The sequence below is a fragment of the Vidua macroura genome, chromosome 5 (assembly GCF_024509145.1).
Source record: "Vidua macroura isolate BioBank_ID:100142 chromosome 5, ASM2450914v1, whole genome shotgun sequence".
NCBI lineage: Eukaryota > Metazoa > Chordata > Aves > Passeriformes > Viduidae > Vidua > Vidua macroura.
The window spans coordinates 36,580,271-36,597,117 of NC_071575.1; the positions used below are offsets into that span (position 1 = coordinate 36,580,271).

General features: G+C 38.5%; 1 protein-coding gene across 2 annotated transcripts in view; it reads left to right on the top strand.

Moving 5' to 3' along the window:
• Positions 1-16,847, top strand: part of OSBPL8 (oxysterol binding protein like 8) — an 83,267-nt gene that overhangs the window by 17,026 nt on the left and 49,394 nt on the right. The window contains exon 2 of one of the 2 annotated variants that reach the window (XM_053977521.1): positions 12,036-12,139. In XM_053977521.1, coding sequence (XP_053833496.1) covers positions 12,098-12,139 — 42 coding nt within the window. In that variant the 5' untranslated portion in view covers positions 12,036-12,097. Of the gene's footprint in view, positions 1-12,035; positions 12,140-16,847 lie in introns of those variants that run through there. The other variant, XM_053977525.1, reaches the window with a different exon arrangement.

The window sequence follows — 16,847 nt, forward strand, 5'->3', positions numbered from 1 at the left end:
GAATCATGTGCTGGCAGTTACTCTTACAGCTGCTCCTGCAGGGAGTCTAAGTGGGTACCTGCACTTTTCTTCCTTCTAACTTCTTAGTGGTGTGTATAAGTGAGCACCAGAGATGGAATGTGCCCCAGGAGCACACTCTTACACTATGGGTAGGTTGGGACATACATTTTTGTCCAGTTACAGCTTCTGAGCTATTGCTGCCTAGCTCCATTTACTTTGTGAAGCATGGAAATTAGTGTTTCATTCTTTTCTTACGCATTAGACTTGGAAATGCATGTGTAAGCTGCCTTCAAGAGAATAAAACGTGTAACATTATACATAGAGGTGTAGTTAACTGCTTTGGCAGAGATACAGGGTATTGAATTGCTTTATGCTAATATTATCTCGGTAGTTAAGCTTGTGTTATCTTGGTATTGTGTGTGATTTTAAATATGAGAGTAAATTATAAAATGCTGTTAAGTGGTAATTCTTAGCAGTTTGGGGGACAATGGTGGAATAGTGTAATGCTGTGAAAGGAAAGGATGTAGGTTCTTTACTTTAAAAAAAGAAATACATTCCCTCTTGGAACTATTCTTTCTCTTATTTATCATCAAAATAGCAATTGAATTTGTTTGAGCTTACAAGTATTGTATCCTTCCTTCCCAGCATTTGTGTCTGTCTTCTGCATTTCTGAACTGTGTGGTGACTCTTGCTCCTTAACTACCTCCTCTAACTAGCTGATTATTGAGGGGCTGGATAGAGGATGGTGGGGAGGCAGGATTCAAATTTCCTATCATAGAGTCCTATGGGATTGCACAGCTGAGAGGATTGTATTCACTTTAAATCAGGTGCTCAAGCTATCTGATGGCTCCATTAAACCATTTTAGGGGAAAGAGAATTCCCAGTACTTGAGTAGACTGGGTGGAAAAGCAGGAGGAGGTTCCTTGTCCATTAAATATTTGTTTAGCTTTGAACAGAATAATGCTTTGTTTAGGATGTAATTTTTTTTCTCTCTTTGTTTTCTTCTCCAAAGCATTTCAAAGAACTTCCAAGGAAGTGTCAAGACTTTGTTTTCCTGTCCATGCTTACCACCACTCCCTGGTTGTCAAGGAACAGAACCCTTTATCCCAGCCATGACACATTCTCAATTGATTGAAGCAGAAAAAATAGAATCTTCTATATTGGGCCCTGAAGCAGAACATTAAAAGTACCCTTACAATACGTGGCTCTTGCTATAAAAAGTCTTGGTTCTCCTTGCAGTACTGGGAGCAAAAAGCATTCTGCTCATCAGAAATGGGATGATTTTATGAACAAATATGTTTAATTTATGTTCTTGAGGGCTGGCTTTAATGTGTGAAAGGCTTGACTTCTATTTTTGCCTCTGTCAAAAATAATTTTTATATAAGTTGCTTGTTTGTTGCAAATAGTGTGAGCAATGGCCTGACTTAGATTAGGCAGTGATATTGACCTGAATTTCTGAGGGCTGTGAATCACAGGTAAGTTGTCACTTGATGATGCTTGTAATTCGTCCACAGCTGTTTGTTGTGGCAGGCCAGGTGCTTCTCATTGCCCAAAGAAATGTTATAGAGGAGCTTGTAATTTGTTAAATAGAAATGAGTAGGTAAACAAGAGGTTTATTGTTAGGTCACTTGCCAAGTCTGCAATGCAATAATGTTGTACAGTTCCTGTGGATCAGGCTATATTGTTTAAGTATTGTTGGTTCATCCTATTAGACTAAAAGCTATGCAAGATTGTTGCAGCAGTTCCAAATCAAAGTTGATCAGCAGTTACTCAGTAGCTTCAGAAGACAAGTTTGGCTTGGTGCTAAAAACACTAGTTCTTGTTAAGCCTGTATGAAGTCTATTTGTAATATTTTTCTCCTGTATTTAGAAAACCCCTACAGAATAACAGTGAAAAACCTTCCAAAAAAACGTCCAACTTACCTCCCTAGGATCCTCCCAAAAACTTCACAAACCATAAACAAACACAAATAAAAAAAACAACCCTGCCAAAAAATGTACAAAAGATCCTGAATTGTGATCAGGTAGAGCAGCACTGACAGCTAAAAAGCAAAGTTGTGTTCATCAGCTCATTTTACTTTAGAATGAAAAAACCAAACTTGGCATAACCAATGGAAATCTAAATTAGACTTTCTAAAGCTTTTTAATAAACCATGATGTGTAAACCAGATACTATTGCTGCCTGTTTGAACCTGCTGCTGCTTTAAGTTAGGATTTCTAGGGTTTTTCCTATTGCAATAGGCTACTCTGACCTTTTGTTCTTAAATTCTTGTACAGATATCCTGTATCTTAAACTTGTATAAACTACCTTCTAGCACTTGCCAAAAGACATTGAAATAAAGGCCATTTATTATGTCATCAACTCTGTTTTATTATGAAGACAGACACTGCTGCAAAAATAAGAAAATTAAATTGTATATAAGGTTCCTGTTTGAAATATCTGCATTTAAGCCTGCAGAAAGCCCATTTTTTAGAAACCTCCCAGACAGCATAACTATTACAGCCAACACAGCTCAACTGGAACTTGTTTGTCTGGGTTAAGACTTCTTTCATATTTTTATTCTTGGAACTTGAATTGATTTTTCTATTTTATTTATTTCAGTTTAGAGCAGAAATTAGGATTGTAGTTACTCTCTTAACTGAGTTCCTGTGAAGTGTATTCATGATGCTAATCTTAGAGGTAATCTCAGTTCTTACTTTGCTGAAACAGCCATTGGTTTACAGAAAAATGGTTGTGTACTGGTAGGTCTTTGGGAGATCTGACACTTAGCATGTCCTTTCAATAACTGAGAATTTAAAAGAGGCCATAAGGTCTCTTTCACCCTTGAAAATGGGTTGGGCATTCTTTTCAGTTCTCAGAGGTAGCAAAACGCATAGTCCAAAGGAAGGACTAAAAACCTAGTAGAATTGCCATTCGAAAATTGGTCTTTGCACTGGCTCACTTTTGGAGGTATATCATTAATTTAATGGAAAATCTTATGGATCCATTTAGGAAGTTGGCTGCAATAGCATCTGATATGGCAGTGAACTGTCTCTGTGTTGGTGCCTATTCATCCAAGCAAAATCACTGCAGCTTCTGAGAGACAGAAACTTTGTGGTAGTTTAAGCTGACATTTTTGCTTTATTTGCAGTAGGTAAAAAGCACTCACCTAGTCACATATAGCTTATTTAGCAGTTAATAATTCATTGATCTGTAATAGTATGATTACTTGAAATAGTTCATAAATACTCTCAGAATAGCTTACTGAAACTTTATTCCTTAGGAAGTAGATGGTATTCTTGACCTGCAGATGAGACTTAAAATATTTCTGTATTGATGATCTAATTATAACTAAAATGTTTAGAATACATCATTTGATGTACTAAAGTAGACTTTTAAGATCCTATTATTGAAGCTTTTTCTGCACAATGAATTAATTCTTATATTCTCAAAATGTTTTTCATAGTCTTGTGTTTTGTTTTGGAAAGTTCCATGCAGAGGAAATCCAGGTCTATTTGCTCTCTCAGGAGGGCAACTGATTCCATTTTGGCATTAGCATCAGAAGGATTTGTTCTGCCACCTATCCATCTTGTCTGTGGAAACCTCTCTGCTGGCTTATTTTACTTGTTCATTTCAGAAAAACCTGTAACAACAACATTGCTTTTCCTTTTGCCTTGGCATGATTCCCTTCATTTCCTGAAGTAGTTTCCAAGTGGTGCTGGGGGAGTCTGTAACTGTAACACAGTGTGTGCTTACCCAGGCTGTTTTGGTTGGAGTGGAGGTGAGTGAAGAGGTGTCCCTCAGCTGTTTATCACCCCTGCAGTGCCAGGCCTGCAGAAGTCCCATGACCTAGCTTAGTTTAAATGATTCACATTTTGTGAATGTCAGTTTAAAATAATCTGCAGTAGTGGGGATTCCTCTTGACAGAAGAGGGTTAGGGAGCACCTGCACAGACGGATCTGCAGGCAGTTCAGAAAAACCTCAGCCTCAGTGTGGTAAGAGGTGGTAAGGACCAGGTGTGGAGGACTGGTAATCTCCTAATCCCTTCCAGCTGTCTCCAGCAGAGTGTATCACACTGCCTCTTCATACAGCTGCCGAAATGGGAGATGAGAAAAAGAGTACCATGTGAGCGACTATTATTAGTAACTTTACAGATGTGGAAGAAAATCACAGGGTGGAGTTCTGAAAGGAATATGGTTTGCCATGTCTCTAACCAGTTAATTTTAGTCCATTTTTTTATTCAAAATCAAGACTGTCATTGGCAAATTTAACCTTGTATGGTTGTTTATGTTTATAGTTATTTTGCTGGTTACTACTGCAGCAAACTAACAAAAAAAGTATGTAAAAATACAATGCTAGATTTGGTGTTGTAATGTTTGAATAATCTTCTTTGCCTACTTCACAATGAAACAAACAAACAAAATCATCTGAATATTTTATGAAGCTTCATAGGTTCTCTTTTAAATGAACAAAATCAGTGGTTTATTGCGTCTCTTATTTTTATGCTCCAAAGTTAGACTGAGCCCTAGGTAAAAATGGCTCATGGAGACAAAGTGTATAATGCTGCAGGTAACTAGACACTTTTAAGTGAAGAAATAGACATTTTTATCGTTAAGACCAACAACTCGTTTGAGTCATGGGAACAGTCTTGCAGATTACTTATCGTGAAGACCTGGATAAGTTTGAGACCTTTGAAGTGTATTTCAATGGCAAAGGGCTCCAGAACCCTAGGAACTTGAGCTTCTAAAGAGAATGTTGGGATTTAGTTACTGTATGTGAATCTTACCATATTTTCTAAACTCCTTCATTTTTTTCAGGACAAGTTTGTTTGTGGAACCCAGTTTAAGGTAGTAATAATGGAAGTTGCAGTGGGTATTCAGAATTTTGTTATGCTTTCCTTTGCCTTCATTGCCATCTAACTCTCTCAAAAGATAATTGAGGTATCTGGACTATGCCAGTTTTTTTCCAGATGAGAGATGTTTTCAAGTCCTGTTCTTAAGCATTTCCGCTTTCCTGGTTTTTATTGGTGGTTTGGTATTTGATATTTTTCCCCTTCTGAAAACTGCAATACAGAAACAGAGGAAACAGCTTGCTCTGCATGTGGACTGTTTATTCAGGAAATGAGAAGGCAGGTGATGAAACTCAGGGTGGAAGGAAGTGTTTCGTAAGGGTAGATTTGGTGGCTGATAGCAATAAGTGATCACAGTGTACTTGGGGAATTTGAGGCAGTTGTTGATTCTGGTGTGTTTATATTTGTAGCAGACTTTTGAGCAGTCACACATTGCAATTCAGAGTTAATGGAACTATACAGCTTGTCATCTATGACTTCTATATAATTACTGGTTTTGTCAAGCTCTCCTGTTTGGACTGACTTCACAGTAGTAGGAATTGAACCTAGAGATTTTCTCAGCTCTCAGATTTCTCTTCAGAATTGCAGAATACAACCAGTGCCTAGTTCTTTTGAGTTGTTGTTAGCTAAGAATGTTAGTTTGAGAGTAGAGAAAAACTTTCTTGTTTACCAGATCTTTTACTGATTTTTTTTTTTTTTTTTTTTTTTTACCAGGAACAACTCTGCTTCAGTTCCTGCTTTCTTGGAACTGATCTCAACAAACACAGGGTACTTTGCATGCAGTGGCACTGTGTCATGTGCAAGAGCTGGCCTGATCTGTAGGTTGATAATAAGTGTACTTGGTGTGCAGACTTGTTAGCTGAGAAAGATGATCTGTGGCCTTGTGCTACATCCAGAAGGCTTCTCTTCCTCTGGTGCATTGTATTCAAAGAGCCTTGAGAGTAAGACATGCTACCTCTATTACCTTTTGTGCTACTGCTGCTCCCCTGCTGCATGGAGCAAAGTGAAAGTGCCTTCAGCAGTCATAGGACAGCCTGAAAGACACTTAGATTTTTTGAGAGCCTTGGTTTGATCAGCCTAGTTAGATTTAGGGTACAGATTTCCTTTAATCTCTTAAAACTGATCCTATACCTCTTAGGAGTTACAGGTAACTATAACTGATACAGTTAGCTCTTAATATATTGGAAACTTGTTCTTTTTGGTTTGTTTTAGCACTTATATACCTTTGTCAAGAGTGTTACCTTAAACTTCCTCTTATAGAACTGCTTACCTGGAGTTCACCTGGTTATCCTGACAGATAGCTGAACATGAGTCAGTAACATGCCCTTGCCATAAAGATGCATGGTGCTCATGGATGCTTTAGACAAAGCATTGCCAGCAGGTTGAGAATAGCGATCCTTCCTCTCTATGCAGCGCTGTTGAGTTCACATCTGGGTGAATGGGTACGTACAGGGTGAATGGCAACATCAATCTTGGGTACAGTTCAGGGCTCCTGAGTACAAGGGGGATGTGGATGTACTGGAGAGAGTCCAGTGAAGGGCTGTGAAGATTATCAAAGGCCTGGATCATCTCTTGTGTGAGGAAAGGCTGGAAGAGCTGGTCTCTTTAGCCTGGAGAAGAGACATCTCAGGGTGAATTCATCAATGTGTATAAATACCTGAAGGGAGGGTATAAAAGTGAGAGATACAGGTTCTTTGCAGTGGTGCTCAGTGATACGAGAAGTGGTGGGCACAAACAGAAACATGGGAAGTTCATCCCAGCATCAGGAACACTTTGTAACTTTGAAGGGCGACCAAGCACTGGCACAGGTTGGCCAGGGAGTTTGTGTAGTCCTCATCCTTGGAGATACTCAAAAGCTGTCTAGACATCCTTCTGCAAAGGGGGGCTTGGGCAAGATGACCTTCAGAGATCTTTTCCTACCTGGACCATTCTCTGATTCCCTGTGAAATAGCATTTCTTTGATACTGATGTGACTCTGCTTTCCAGCAAGGACCTAGCTGAATTTTTATCCTTCTTGACATCAATGTAAACAACTAGTTTTCTTTTCTCCTAGTGTGTGTTGCCTTTGCTTGCTGCCACATTGATCTTTAAAGTCTGTATTGTTATGCTTGTGTCATCTTAAAAAAAAATTACAGTATATTCTTATCTGATACTCATCTCAGACAATTTAAATGCTTCTACTTCTTTTAGGCTTTAGGGAAAAAAGGCAGGCATCCAGCAGAGCTTAGGTCAATTTGGAGGTCAGAGCCCAGGAGAACACTTCCCATCTGGAAAGGCTGGGTCAGGAGACAGCAGCCAGTGGCAAGTCACGGTGAGGCTGGGCCTTGCCTTGAAGTTTGGTGCTGGAGTGCAGGAGAGTACTGTGATACTAGAACAGGTCACAAAACAGTGCTGCAGTGCACCTGCCCCATCTAAGGACCCTAGGTGATAGTCCTTAGGAAGAAAGCTAAAACCTGCCTGTATAATACAGTATGCAGGTGTTCAAGTCAATTGGTCCATTGACTAAAAAGAAAATATATAAGATTCAGGCGTCATCTCTACCACTTGTACTTTGTTGGCTGCACCTTGGCTGAAATTCAGGAATTTGTGTGGGGGCAGTGGGGACTCTTGATGAAACTCTCCAGATTTAGTGAAGTGTTTGAACTGAAACTAATCTTGTGTGGGAGAAGGGGGGGAAGAGTCCTTTTGTGACTCGGATTATGATTTAATGTTATAAATATACCACCAATAGGGTATTACTGCCACGGTGTCAGAGCTAAACTCTCTTCTGCCTAGAACAAATATCATGTTTGATGATGAGCTCTTGTTATGCTGGCAGAAAAAGGGCCTTGCATTGCCTAATAACCCCTTTCTCTAGTTAAGCATACCCTGCAATAAAAGCTTATGTAATCTGGTTAACATAGAGAATATGTAAGTCAATGCAGAACACTGCCATATCCACTTCACTGATGTCTATAGGGCTGAACAAAAGCTTGCTACCACAGTTTCTCTCATGGCAAAGGCACCTAAATTGTGCTGCTTTTGATCTGTGGTTCATGTAACTATATCTAAGAGAATATTGGGTAACAGCATAGTAGTGAGACATCCATTTTATGGCTTTTGAAATGATTTTTTTTAATGATAGGAGTTGTCTTCTTACCTCTTCCCATAGGACTTTTCAGTATAGATGTGTGTAGATAGTGAGAAAAGATCCTGTTCATGCAGAGTAGTAGCTTTCATTGATGCATATTTTTCTTTCCTTCTGGGGGAGACCTAAAGAGGATTTTCCTATTCTCAAGGTGCAATGAACTTAAAACCAAATCGTTACAAAAACTACCAATGGCTGAAGCAATCTGTTAAAACCATGGAACCACAGAATGCTTTGGGTTGAAAAGGCCCTTAAAAATTATCTAGCTCCAATCTCCCTGCCATGGGCAGGCATATCTTCCACTAGACCAGGTTGCTCAAAGCCCCACCCAACCTGGCCTTGAACACTTCCAGGGATTAGGCATCCACAGATGCTCTGGGCAGCGTGTTGCAGTGCCTCACCACCCTCACAGTAAAAAATTTCTTTCTAATATCTAATATAAAATATAAACATTGCAAAAGTCAAGTAGATTTGTGAATGACCTGGTGGACTGACATGCTGACCACACTTCTTTTGATGCAGCCCAGGATACATTGGCTTTCTGGGCTGAAAGCACATGTTGCTGGGTCATGTCTAGTTTTCATCCACCAGTATCCCCAATTCCTTTTCGTCAGCACTATTCTTAACCCATTCTCTACCCAGCCTTGGGGATTTGTGCTTGCAAGTATTTGTGCTGGCGATAGCCCCAGCCCAGGTGCAGGACCTTGCACCTGGCCTTGTTGAACTGGTGTCCTGAGGTTCACGCAGACCCAACTCTGAAGTGTGCCAACATCCTCTGGATGGCACCCCTTCCCTCCAGCTTGTCAGCTGCACCACACAGTTTGGTGTCATCAGCAAAAATAAGATGGACCACAAGTGTTAACAGGACAGGTTATGGATTGTGTGATAAGAAGGAAACATTTCCCTTCTGCTTTGAATATATGTTTTTGGCTTGTTCAACCTTCTTCACAGTTGGAGAGAAAGAACTTATTTTATGGCAGGACTTTTCTGATTGGTAATACCTTTCTGTGTGCCTGATTGTATCCAATATCTATAAAGGAAAAATAGCTGACTAGCTGGCTACCATTATAGAGTTATTTTCAAATAATTTCATTTTGTGTGTGCCCTCCTGAACACTTCAGCTTTTAAGCATTAAGATTGTGAAGGAGCATTTGTTAATTAAAACCTCAAGCTGACCAGACTGCAAACACTTGTGAATGTAACAGAGAGCAGCAAAAGCATGTCATGAACATTCCCCAAAAGCTAAAAAAAACCCTAGATCAATAAAATGATACATCTGGGGTTGTATCTTCAAATCGAATGGTTGGATTAACTAAAGTAGAAAAGAGCTTGCTTGCTTGTGGAAGCAGCCTTCATAATAACCTGGCTGCATTTACAAATAAGAAAATTCCCCTTCTCTACATTGGTTGGAAAATTGTTTCAAAGCTTTGGGGCTCAGATGGTTAGAAGCATTCTGTAATTTTCAAAATGAATCTGTTTTCCAGTTTCATACTTATTTGACTCTTTGGCAGTATCCTTTTGCTGAGAGCCCTTTTCCTTCCTTTGTATTTATTTTGGCATATAACAGAAGCAATATTGTTCACTTTCAGCCTTCATTTTGCCAAGAAAAATAAGGCAAGCTGGCTGTCTAATCATAAGCTAAACAGCTTGGGGGAAGGTAGTCCTTAACCATTTCTGCATCTGCTTTACTGTTTAAACATGAGCAGGTAGAATTTTTTCCTTCCTTTCCCCAGAAAACTTCTCTGCAGCCTTTGGGAGCATGCTGTATTGAGTCTTTGGGACCACAAGTGATTATGAATGCTAGGAATTAGACCATAGGGTACCTGTCTGATGGCACTGCTCTTGAGACTAAGATAAGGAAGGCTGTGGTCACGTGAGCAGATGGAGGAGCAGAATAGACCAGGAGCCCTGATAATAAAAAGTAAGAGTTAAAAAATGTTAAATATAAAAATGGGTTTAATGTGTTTTAGGCTAAATGTTCCTATCAGCAAAGATATCTTCGTTCAGATAACTTGAGTATGGTTACAAGTTTATGTAACTAAAAAAAGCTGGAAAACTGCTTTAAATAGCAGTACTCGCATCTGTCTTTTATGCCACTAATTTTTCATCCTATTTAAAACAGTTTGGTGTTTCTGCAAATTGAATATGTATGCAGTCTGGTGTTGCTGAATTTCCTGCTAATAAGAGAACCTAAAATGGGTGTGTGGGGGAGAGATGACAAGCAACAGACATCAAAAACCATCACTCAGGTCTGCATCTCATGTTTAGGTGTGGAAGGTAAGGGTTGCAGTGCCTGCTGCTCCGGGAAACAGAGCTTTAGGATGAATTCCTCTTTCTGTGGTAATGGCATCTTTCCGTTTATTAATGCAAATTAATAACTTGTAGTCATCTCCTTTCAGATGTCTACGGTTTCTAATTTATATGAGAGAATCTATCCATGTTTCCCAATTATATGCCACTTCAGTTAATCACTCAGGTGCTTGAGTAAGGTCCTCCTCAGTTCATTGGACTAAGTCATAGAAAACTTTTAACTTTGCAATTTTGTTAACACACAGATTTGTTAAACTATTTTTTTAATGGTTCCTTTTGTGGTTTACTGGCATATGTTATAGTAATTATCTAGAGTGTATTAATACTGTATGTTTTTTCCTGAGGGAAAATTCTAACTTGCTGTACAGAATACAAACCCAAAACTCGATTATAATAAAACATTGAAAACAGTAGACTAAATGGTTACTCTTTTTAGTGAGATTTGTTTTCATGAGTGTCTATTTCCTGAGACAGACCTTGAAACAGAAGATCCTGTGTATTCTGGTTATCTGTTTGCCTTTCTCCCATCCTCCTGCATTCAGGATGTTCCTCAGGTTCCCTGGAGGGACTGTGATGTGTCTTCCCACCTCACCCTTGTGTCTTCACTTCATGTATTTTTACTAAAATTTGCCTTTAGCTTGATGCATAGATTAAGCACAATATGCAAACATTATAGCGTAAAAAAAAAAATCACCATCTCTGTGCTACCCCTGCTCTTGCACAAGTGTTGGTTTAGCAATGTAGCTGCTTCCTGCCCCCTCACCCCACCCAAGACAAAAGGAAAGAAGAAAATTGCCCTTGGGCTAATTCTCTGATGAAGCACTTGCTGTGGCTGGTGGGAAGGGCAGAGTGAGCGCAGCTCTCTGGAGGGTGGGAGCACAGGGTTTGTCCTTGCACGATACCGACTGCGCTGATCCGAGCAGGTAAGCACAGCCTCCTCTTCCACTGCTGTCCTGTTGGATGGAGGTCTTGGACAGACAGAGCGATGGGCTGTAGCTGGACAGCTTGGTAGGCATCCCAGTTTGATCTGCGCCTCTCCTGAAAGTTGCTTAACAAATCAATGGTTAAAGCACTTTTTTCCCGCCAAGTTTTGCTTGATTCCAGGGTGTGTGCTTGTCTCACTGATGACTTTAAATATGCTGTGAATACTAAGATTCATTGTAGGTTTCATTCTCTTGCAAAAAAAAAAAATAAATAGGAAATGCCTAGAGAATGAGGCATTGCTTTCTCGCTGTGTGTGGTGACCCATAGATGAGTGCCTGCTGTGCCACAGAAGGTGCTGGCTTGCGCATATTATTTAATTTTTTGTGTTTTGGTTCCACAGAGCAATAGCTGTTTCTGGAGTTATACTGGGAAGCCCTCAACTCTGGCTGCTCCAGAATAGCTTTGTTTGTACCCAAACAGTTGGTGTGCACATGCCTGTGGGGCGGGAGTGGTGTGCTGCTGGGAACTCTGGAACAACAGGAAATCCAGGGCAAAACCTGTGGGTTTCTTTTTTTTTTTTTTGCATAAATCTTCCTTATTTGCAGACCTAAGTGCTTGCCTCTGTGAGTAGTCTTTGTTTTGGCCATTTTATCTGAAACTATTCTCTCCATTCCTAAGCTGATTTTTCTGGGTAAATGTTCATGTTTTGCAGGGTACTGTAAAATGCAGAGGTTGTTACCATATGAGACTATTTAGCATCTTAAAACAGAGGGAAGGGAAAGTGTAGCTCTCTACTGGATTTCAGCCCTTGGAATTAAATTATTAAATTTTTCTTTTCCTCTCTAGGATCTTGAGTAGCAGGATGGAAGAATTCTAACTGATAGAGACAGAGAACAGGCCCTTGCAACATGGAGAACATTCTGGTTGATGGGGAGCTGGATAGAAATTCAGTGAGTAACTTAAGTGTGCCTTTGTGTAAGGAGATGAATGTGAAGATTTTGGCAGAGAGAGGGTTAAATTACTTCAATCTGTGCACTTTCAGTTTGAATTGATACTTTTCTGGTGAATGTATTTGGAATATTATGTAGTATCATTATCATTTATTAGATTCTCATGGCAGGAGTGCTGAATGTCAAAAAACTTTCAGATTTTGGATTTGATTTTTGGATTTTGTCTCAGAGTCCCAAAGGAAAAATGTATTCCTCTTAGTCTAACTGGCACTTTGCTAGTTAGTGACTATGGACAGTAGAAAAAATAACATAGTTCTTGGTGGAATGAGGAGCAGAAAAGACAGAAGAAGTGATAATTATGTTATCAGAGTAATCTGAGGTGTAAGAGTTGATAATCTGTACTGATAATAAAATTTCTGAGGCAATGAAGCTCTTTCTAAGCACAATTTAAAAACAGGAAAGGCTAGTGTGTACTATCGTGCTTCATCATCATAAATGTTGAAATTATTTAAGAGTTTAGTTTTTCCACAAGCTGTGTCATGTAGAAGCACTTCAATGGCTGAAGCAGAAAATGTTTTATAGTTTCCAAAGCACTGCCTCCCAAAGGCAAAATAAGATATGTTTTTCTGTAACTGAGGTGAAGGTCAAATTTAACACCTCATTACTGACAAACTTTGTGATACTGAACTACTACATGGAGCTATTAACTTGATCAAGTGTTTTATTACTGTTTTTATCTTAAGTGGTGAGTTTGGAGACAAACTGTTTTGCAGTGTGTTAAAAAAATTCTTGGTTTTTTTCTGTAGTGAACAAATTCATTGGTTTGCTGCATGGCCCATGCATTTATATCCCAGATGCAGCATACTTATGAGTATCAACTGCCAACTGTGCAGTAGTGTATTATAATTTTTTTTTTAAATGCTGTCAGTTCAGTTGCTGTGCCCTTTGTTTCCTCAAAATATATAAAAAAGTACCAGTTTACAAAACACTTCAAAGTAATGTAACGTGTGCTACTTTTCTTTTTGTGACATGCCTTCAGAATAACATGATCTTAAGAAGGTACCTCAAAATGAGTCTCTGTTTTAACAAGACTCCTTTAGAAGAATGCTAAATGGAAAGATAGATTGCCTTTCATCCTATGTGCTTCTCAAGTGTCATCTCAGAATAATTTTTTTTAACAGATGGTGTATTGTAATAGGCTAGTCTGAGTATTCCTTATCAAAATATCAGCCAGTGGGGTAATTGTCTGTCTAAATTGCAGTTGCAATATCAAGTTTTGTGTGTTGCACTACAGGTGTTAAAAACATTTTTGAAAGTGTATATCATAGTAAAAGAAGTGAAAATTGAATATTAAAAATACCATATGTATTTTAAGAGAGATTGACCCAGTAGTTTTGAAGACCTTTAGTCAATGCAAATCCTGACACTTCCCTGAAATTTAATTTTTTTGGAAATCATGTTTAAAATTTTTCAGTATTCCAGACTTCTAGGTGCAATCTGTTTGTTTGAGTTTTTTTTAAAGTTTCATTGTCATGATAAAATTAATGAAATACATGTGTTGTAATGTGCATAAGGAATACTGATCAAATTTTTTCTCCACTTTTAAGTCCTTTGGGATGTTTCTAGGAGGTATCTGATAAAACCTTTTTTAGAGGTGTCAGCTTTCTAACTTGCTTTTTTGGCTGGCTTATTAAAGAACAAAAGATGAGGAGATCACAGGCCTTAATGCTGTGCTTTTTCCTTTCCAGAATCAGTATCAGAAAAAAGTCTTATATTAAATGCTCTTCCTTGTCTAACAATTAGGTTGATACGTACTGAATATAAATTTAAAGACAAAGGCTGTAACAGCTCAGCAAACTATTTTTGTAGTCTGACACCATTAAGACAGTGCAAAATAATAGATGCTCTGAGTTCTTGTTTGAGAACAGTTTTTGTCTACTTTTCTATAAAATAATTTAATCAAGTCTCACTTCCCCGGAACTTAGAACATTACATGGAAACATATGGTATAAACCATTCTATTTTGAAATATGTTTTTAGTAATTCGCTTCTAAGTTTTGCTAAGATGTACATTTAATAAATAATTTGCCTGTGATACAACATGTACAGTCAGTGTCAGTCCTTGTTACTTAATCCATCAACAGACATAAAAGTACCTTTTTTCCTTGCAACATTGAATCATTTTTATTGAGCAGATTTGTAGGTTGGGTCAATGGTCCTGAATTTAATCTAACTGGATTAATTTCAATGGTTTACATGTGTCAGAGACTGCCTTCAGGCAAAGTCTGTCTTCAGCAAGGTGAAAACTCAAACTTGGCTTTAGAATGTTCATTTAAACTATTAAAAATTTACCTGTATGTTTTGATTGTAAAAACAGTGTTTAAAAAAAACATTGTAATAAGAGATTTACACATGCTAGTGTGGCATATGCTTTTGCTTTTACCCTAATATTCAACAGGAAAAGGATTTTGTTTTTTAGAAGAACTTGGCAGATATAACTTAAAGTTTAGCAGCAGTTGTTATAAGCTTTATTTCTGAGAAATGAACATCTAAAAATAATGCTTTTTTGAAGCATGTGACTGCCTTTATATAAAAACAATTACAGTTGCTGTCTCATGTGATGCTTTATATTGCTGGTTTTACTTCTAAGTCTTAGTTAAAAACTTTACTGGAGGAGGACTAGGCTTCATGTATTTTGGTAGCAAAATTTTAAAGTAATTGTGCCTCTGTAGAAATGAAATCGATCATGTAGTGTTGAGAACCTGTCAGAGGACTTGTTCTGCAATCTGTAATCAAAGTCATAAATTATATAATGTGAAAATAAGACTTGGTTGTGCCTCTGGGAATATGTGTATGTTTCTCTTAATTTTGTAGATTTAGAATAAGAGTTGTGGGTGGTGATGGACAGGAATGTCCTGAGAGCATTCTTTTCAGAGAAAACCCTGAAGTAGTAAAATGGTCATGTTTTGTTCCCTTAGTTGTTTGGAACCCCAGTCTGCAGTGATATGAATTGCAGATTATAGAGGTGCAATAGGCCATTGGAAAATGAAAAGGTCTTTTTGGCCAAAATAGTCTCATTTCAGTACCTTAACATCTGGCACCAATGTTTAGAAATACATATTCTGCAGGTTTTAGGTAAATACACAGACCCAAATACCTCTCATGAAGAGAGGTGGTTGACCAGCAAGAGAGAGTTTGGTGTGTAAACAGAATGTCAATTGGAGAAGATAGAGGACAGAATTAGACAGGCTTGTGTTTCAGCCTCTGGCATAGGAGTTGTTTGTACCAGTTCATAGGATTAACCATGCAATGCTAAAATATTTACATGAAAAGCCCGTGCATCGCCATCTCGGTGACAGCTTGCCCTGCTCTCTGGTGTCATGTTGTATCTTGGCCAGGGCTGCTTGCAGGGCAGGCAGTGAGACAGGACCTGCTGCGGTGCCTTTTCCCTCTTACTTCTTTCCACACGTAAGTAATGCACTGCGAGTGAGCATCTGGCTGAGCCTCAGGTACTTCTGATCCTGTGTATCAGTTCACAGTGTCTTTTTCCAGTTCTCTTCTCTTGCTGTCCAGCTCCAAGTGACCAAAAAGCAGCCCAGTGCTAAGCAGCAGTGCTCCCAGTCCTTCAGTCAGTTGCTGGATCTCTGTAGAGTTTGTGCAGGCTTCTTGTTCTCTTGTTAGCCACTGTTGTCTTGAATCTAAAGTCAGCATAGAGTAGGACAGTTCCAGTCTGAACATAAACTGTTTCCTAATCTGCAGTATGTTATCTTACATTAAGAATAGACACTTTGCCTTGAAAGCCATTGAATTCTTGAATACATCTGCTAAGCTCATGGGTTTCACTCTTTGACCTGAATTTAGTCTCTGACAGGAATAGAAGGTTATTTGGCAATTGTGCTTATATTTTACTTCAGTTTCTCCTGTTCAGGCAAGTCCTGTTCCAGAAAGTGCAGAATTATGAAAGAAGGGTTCCCTCACCTTTCCAATGATGTGTACTGCAATTGCTGTGTATTCATTGCAATACTTTGCATTTGCACATTGCACTGTCAATTTACAATTTAACACCCTTAGGCAGACGTGAGAGATAAAAAGAAAAAATAACCAGTGTTTTGAGGTCAGAAGTGCCAGGCAACATTCCTGCTTGCAAAGATTTTGATTATGATTTTTCTTTCTTACATTTCCTGCTGTTAAGTCCTGATAAGAAAGGCAGTATCGGATCCTCTTTAAAGCAGAGCAAGGATTTCACTACTTTATGGAGCACAAAGTTTTCATTTGGGATATAAAAGATATGTCATGTTTGGATTTATTTTATTTTTAAGGAGGAAATGTTCATGCTGATCAGTATTCTTGTTTTCTCCTTTTCTATTATTCACAGATTTCAAATGCAGTAAATCCTTAAAAACATAAGTAGAATTTGCCTTGTATCTGTACATGGCTGAGCACAGTGGGATCTTAGCCTTGATTGTGGTCTTGGTTAGCAAGGATTTAAGAAAGATTCCAGATCAAATATCAGAATGGCGTACAGGATATTACTGTTTAGTTACCCTCCTTTAGTGCCTATATTTCATGCATTCAGTGGGAGAGAAATTTTATGCAACTTGGTTCTATGGAAACACTTAAATATAAAATATCCTCTTAAATTTAAAACTCCACTGTTTGTCTTGCATCCTAAGCAATTTCAAATGTTACCTGTGTTTGTAGGTGAGCT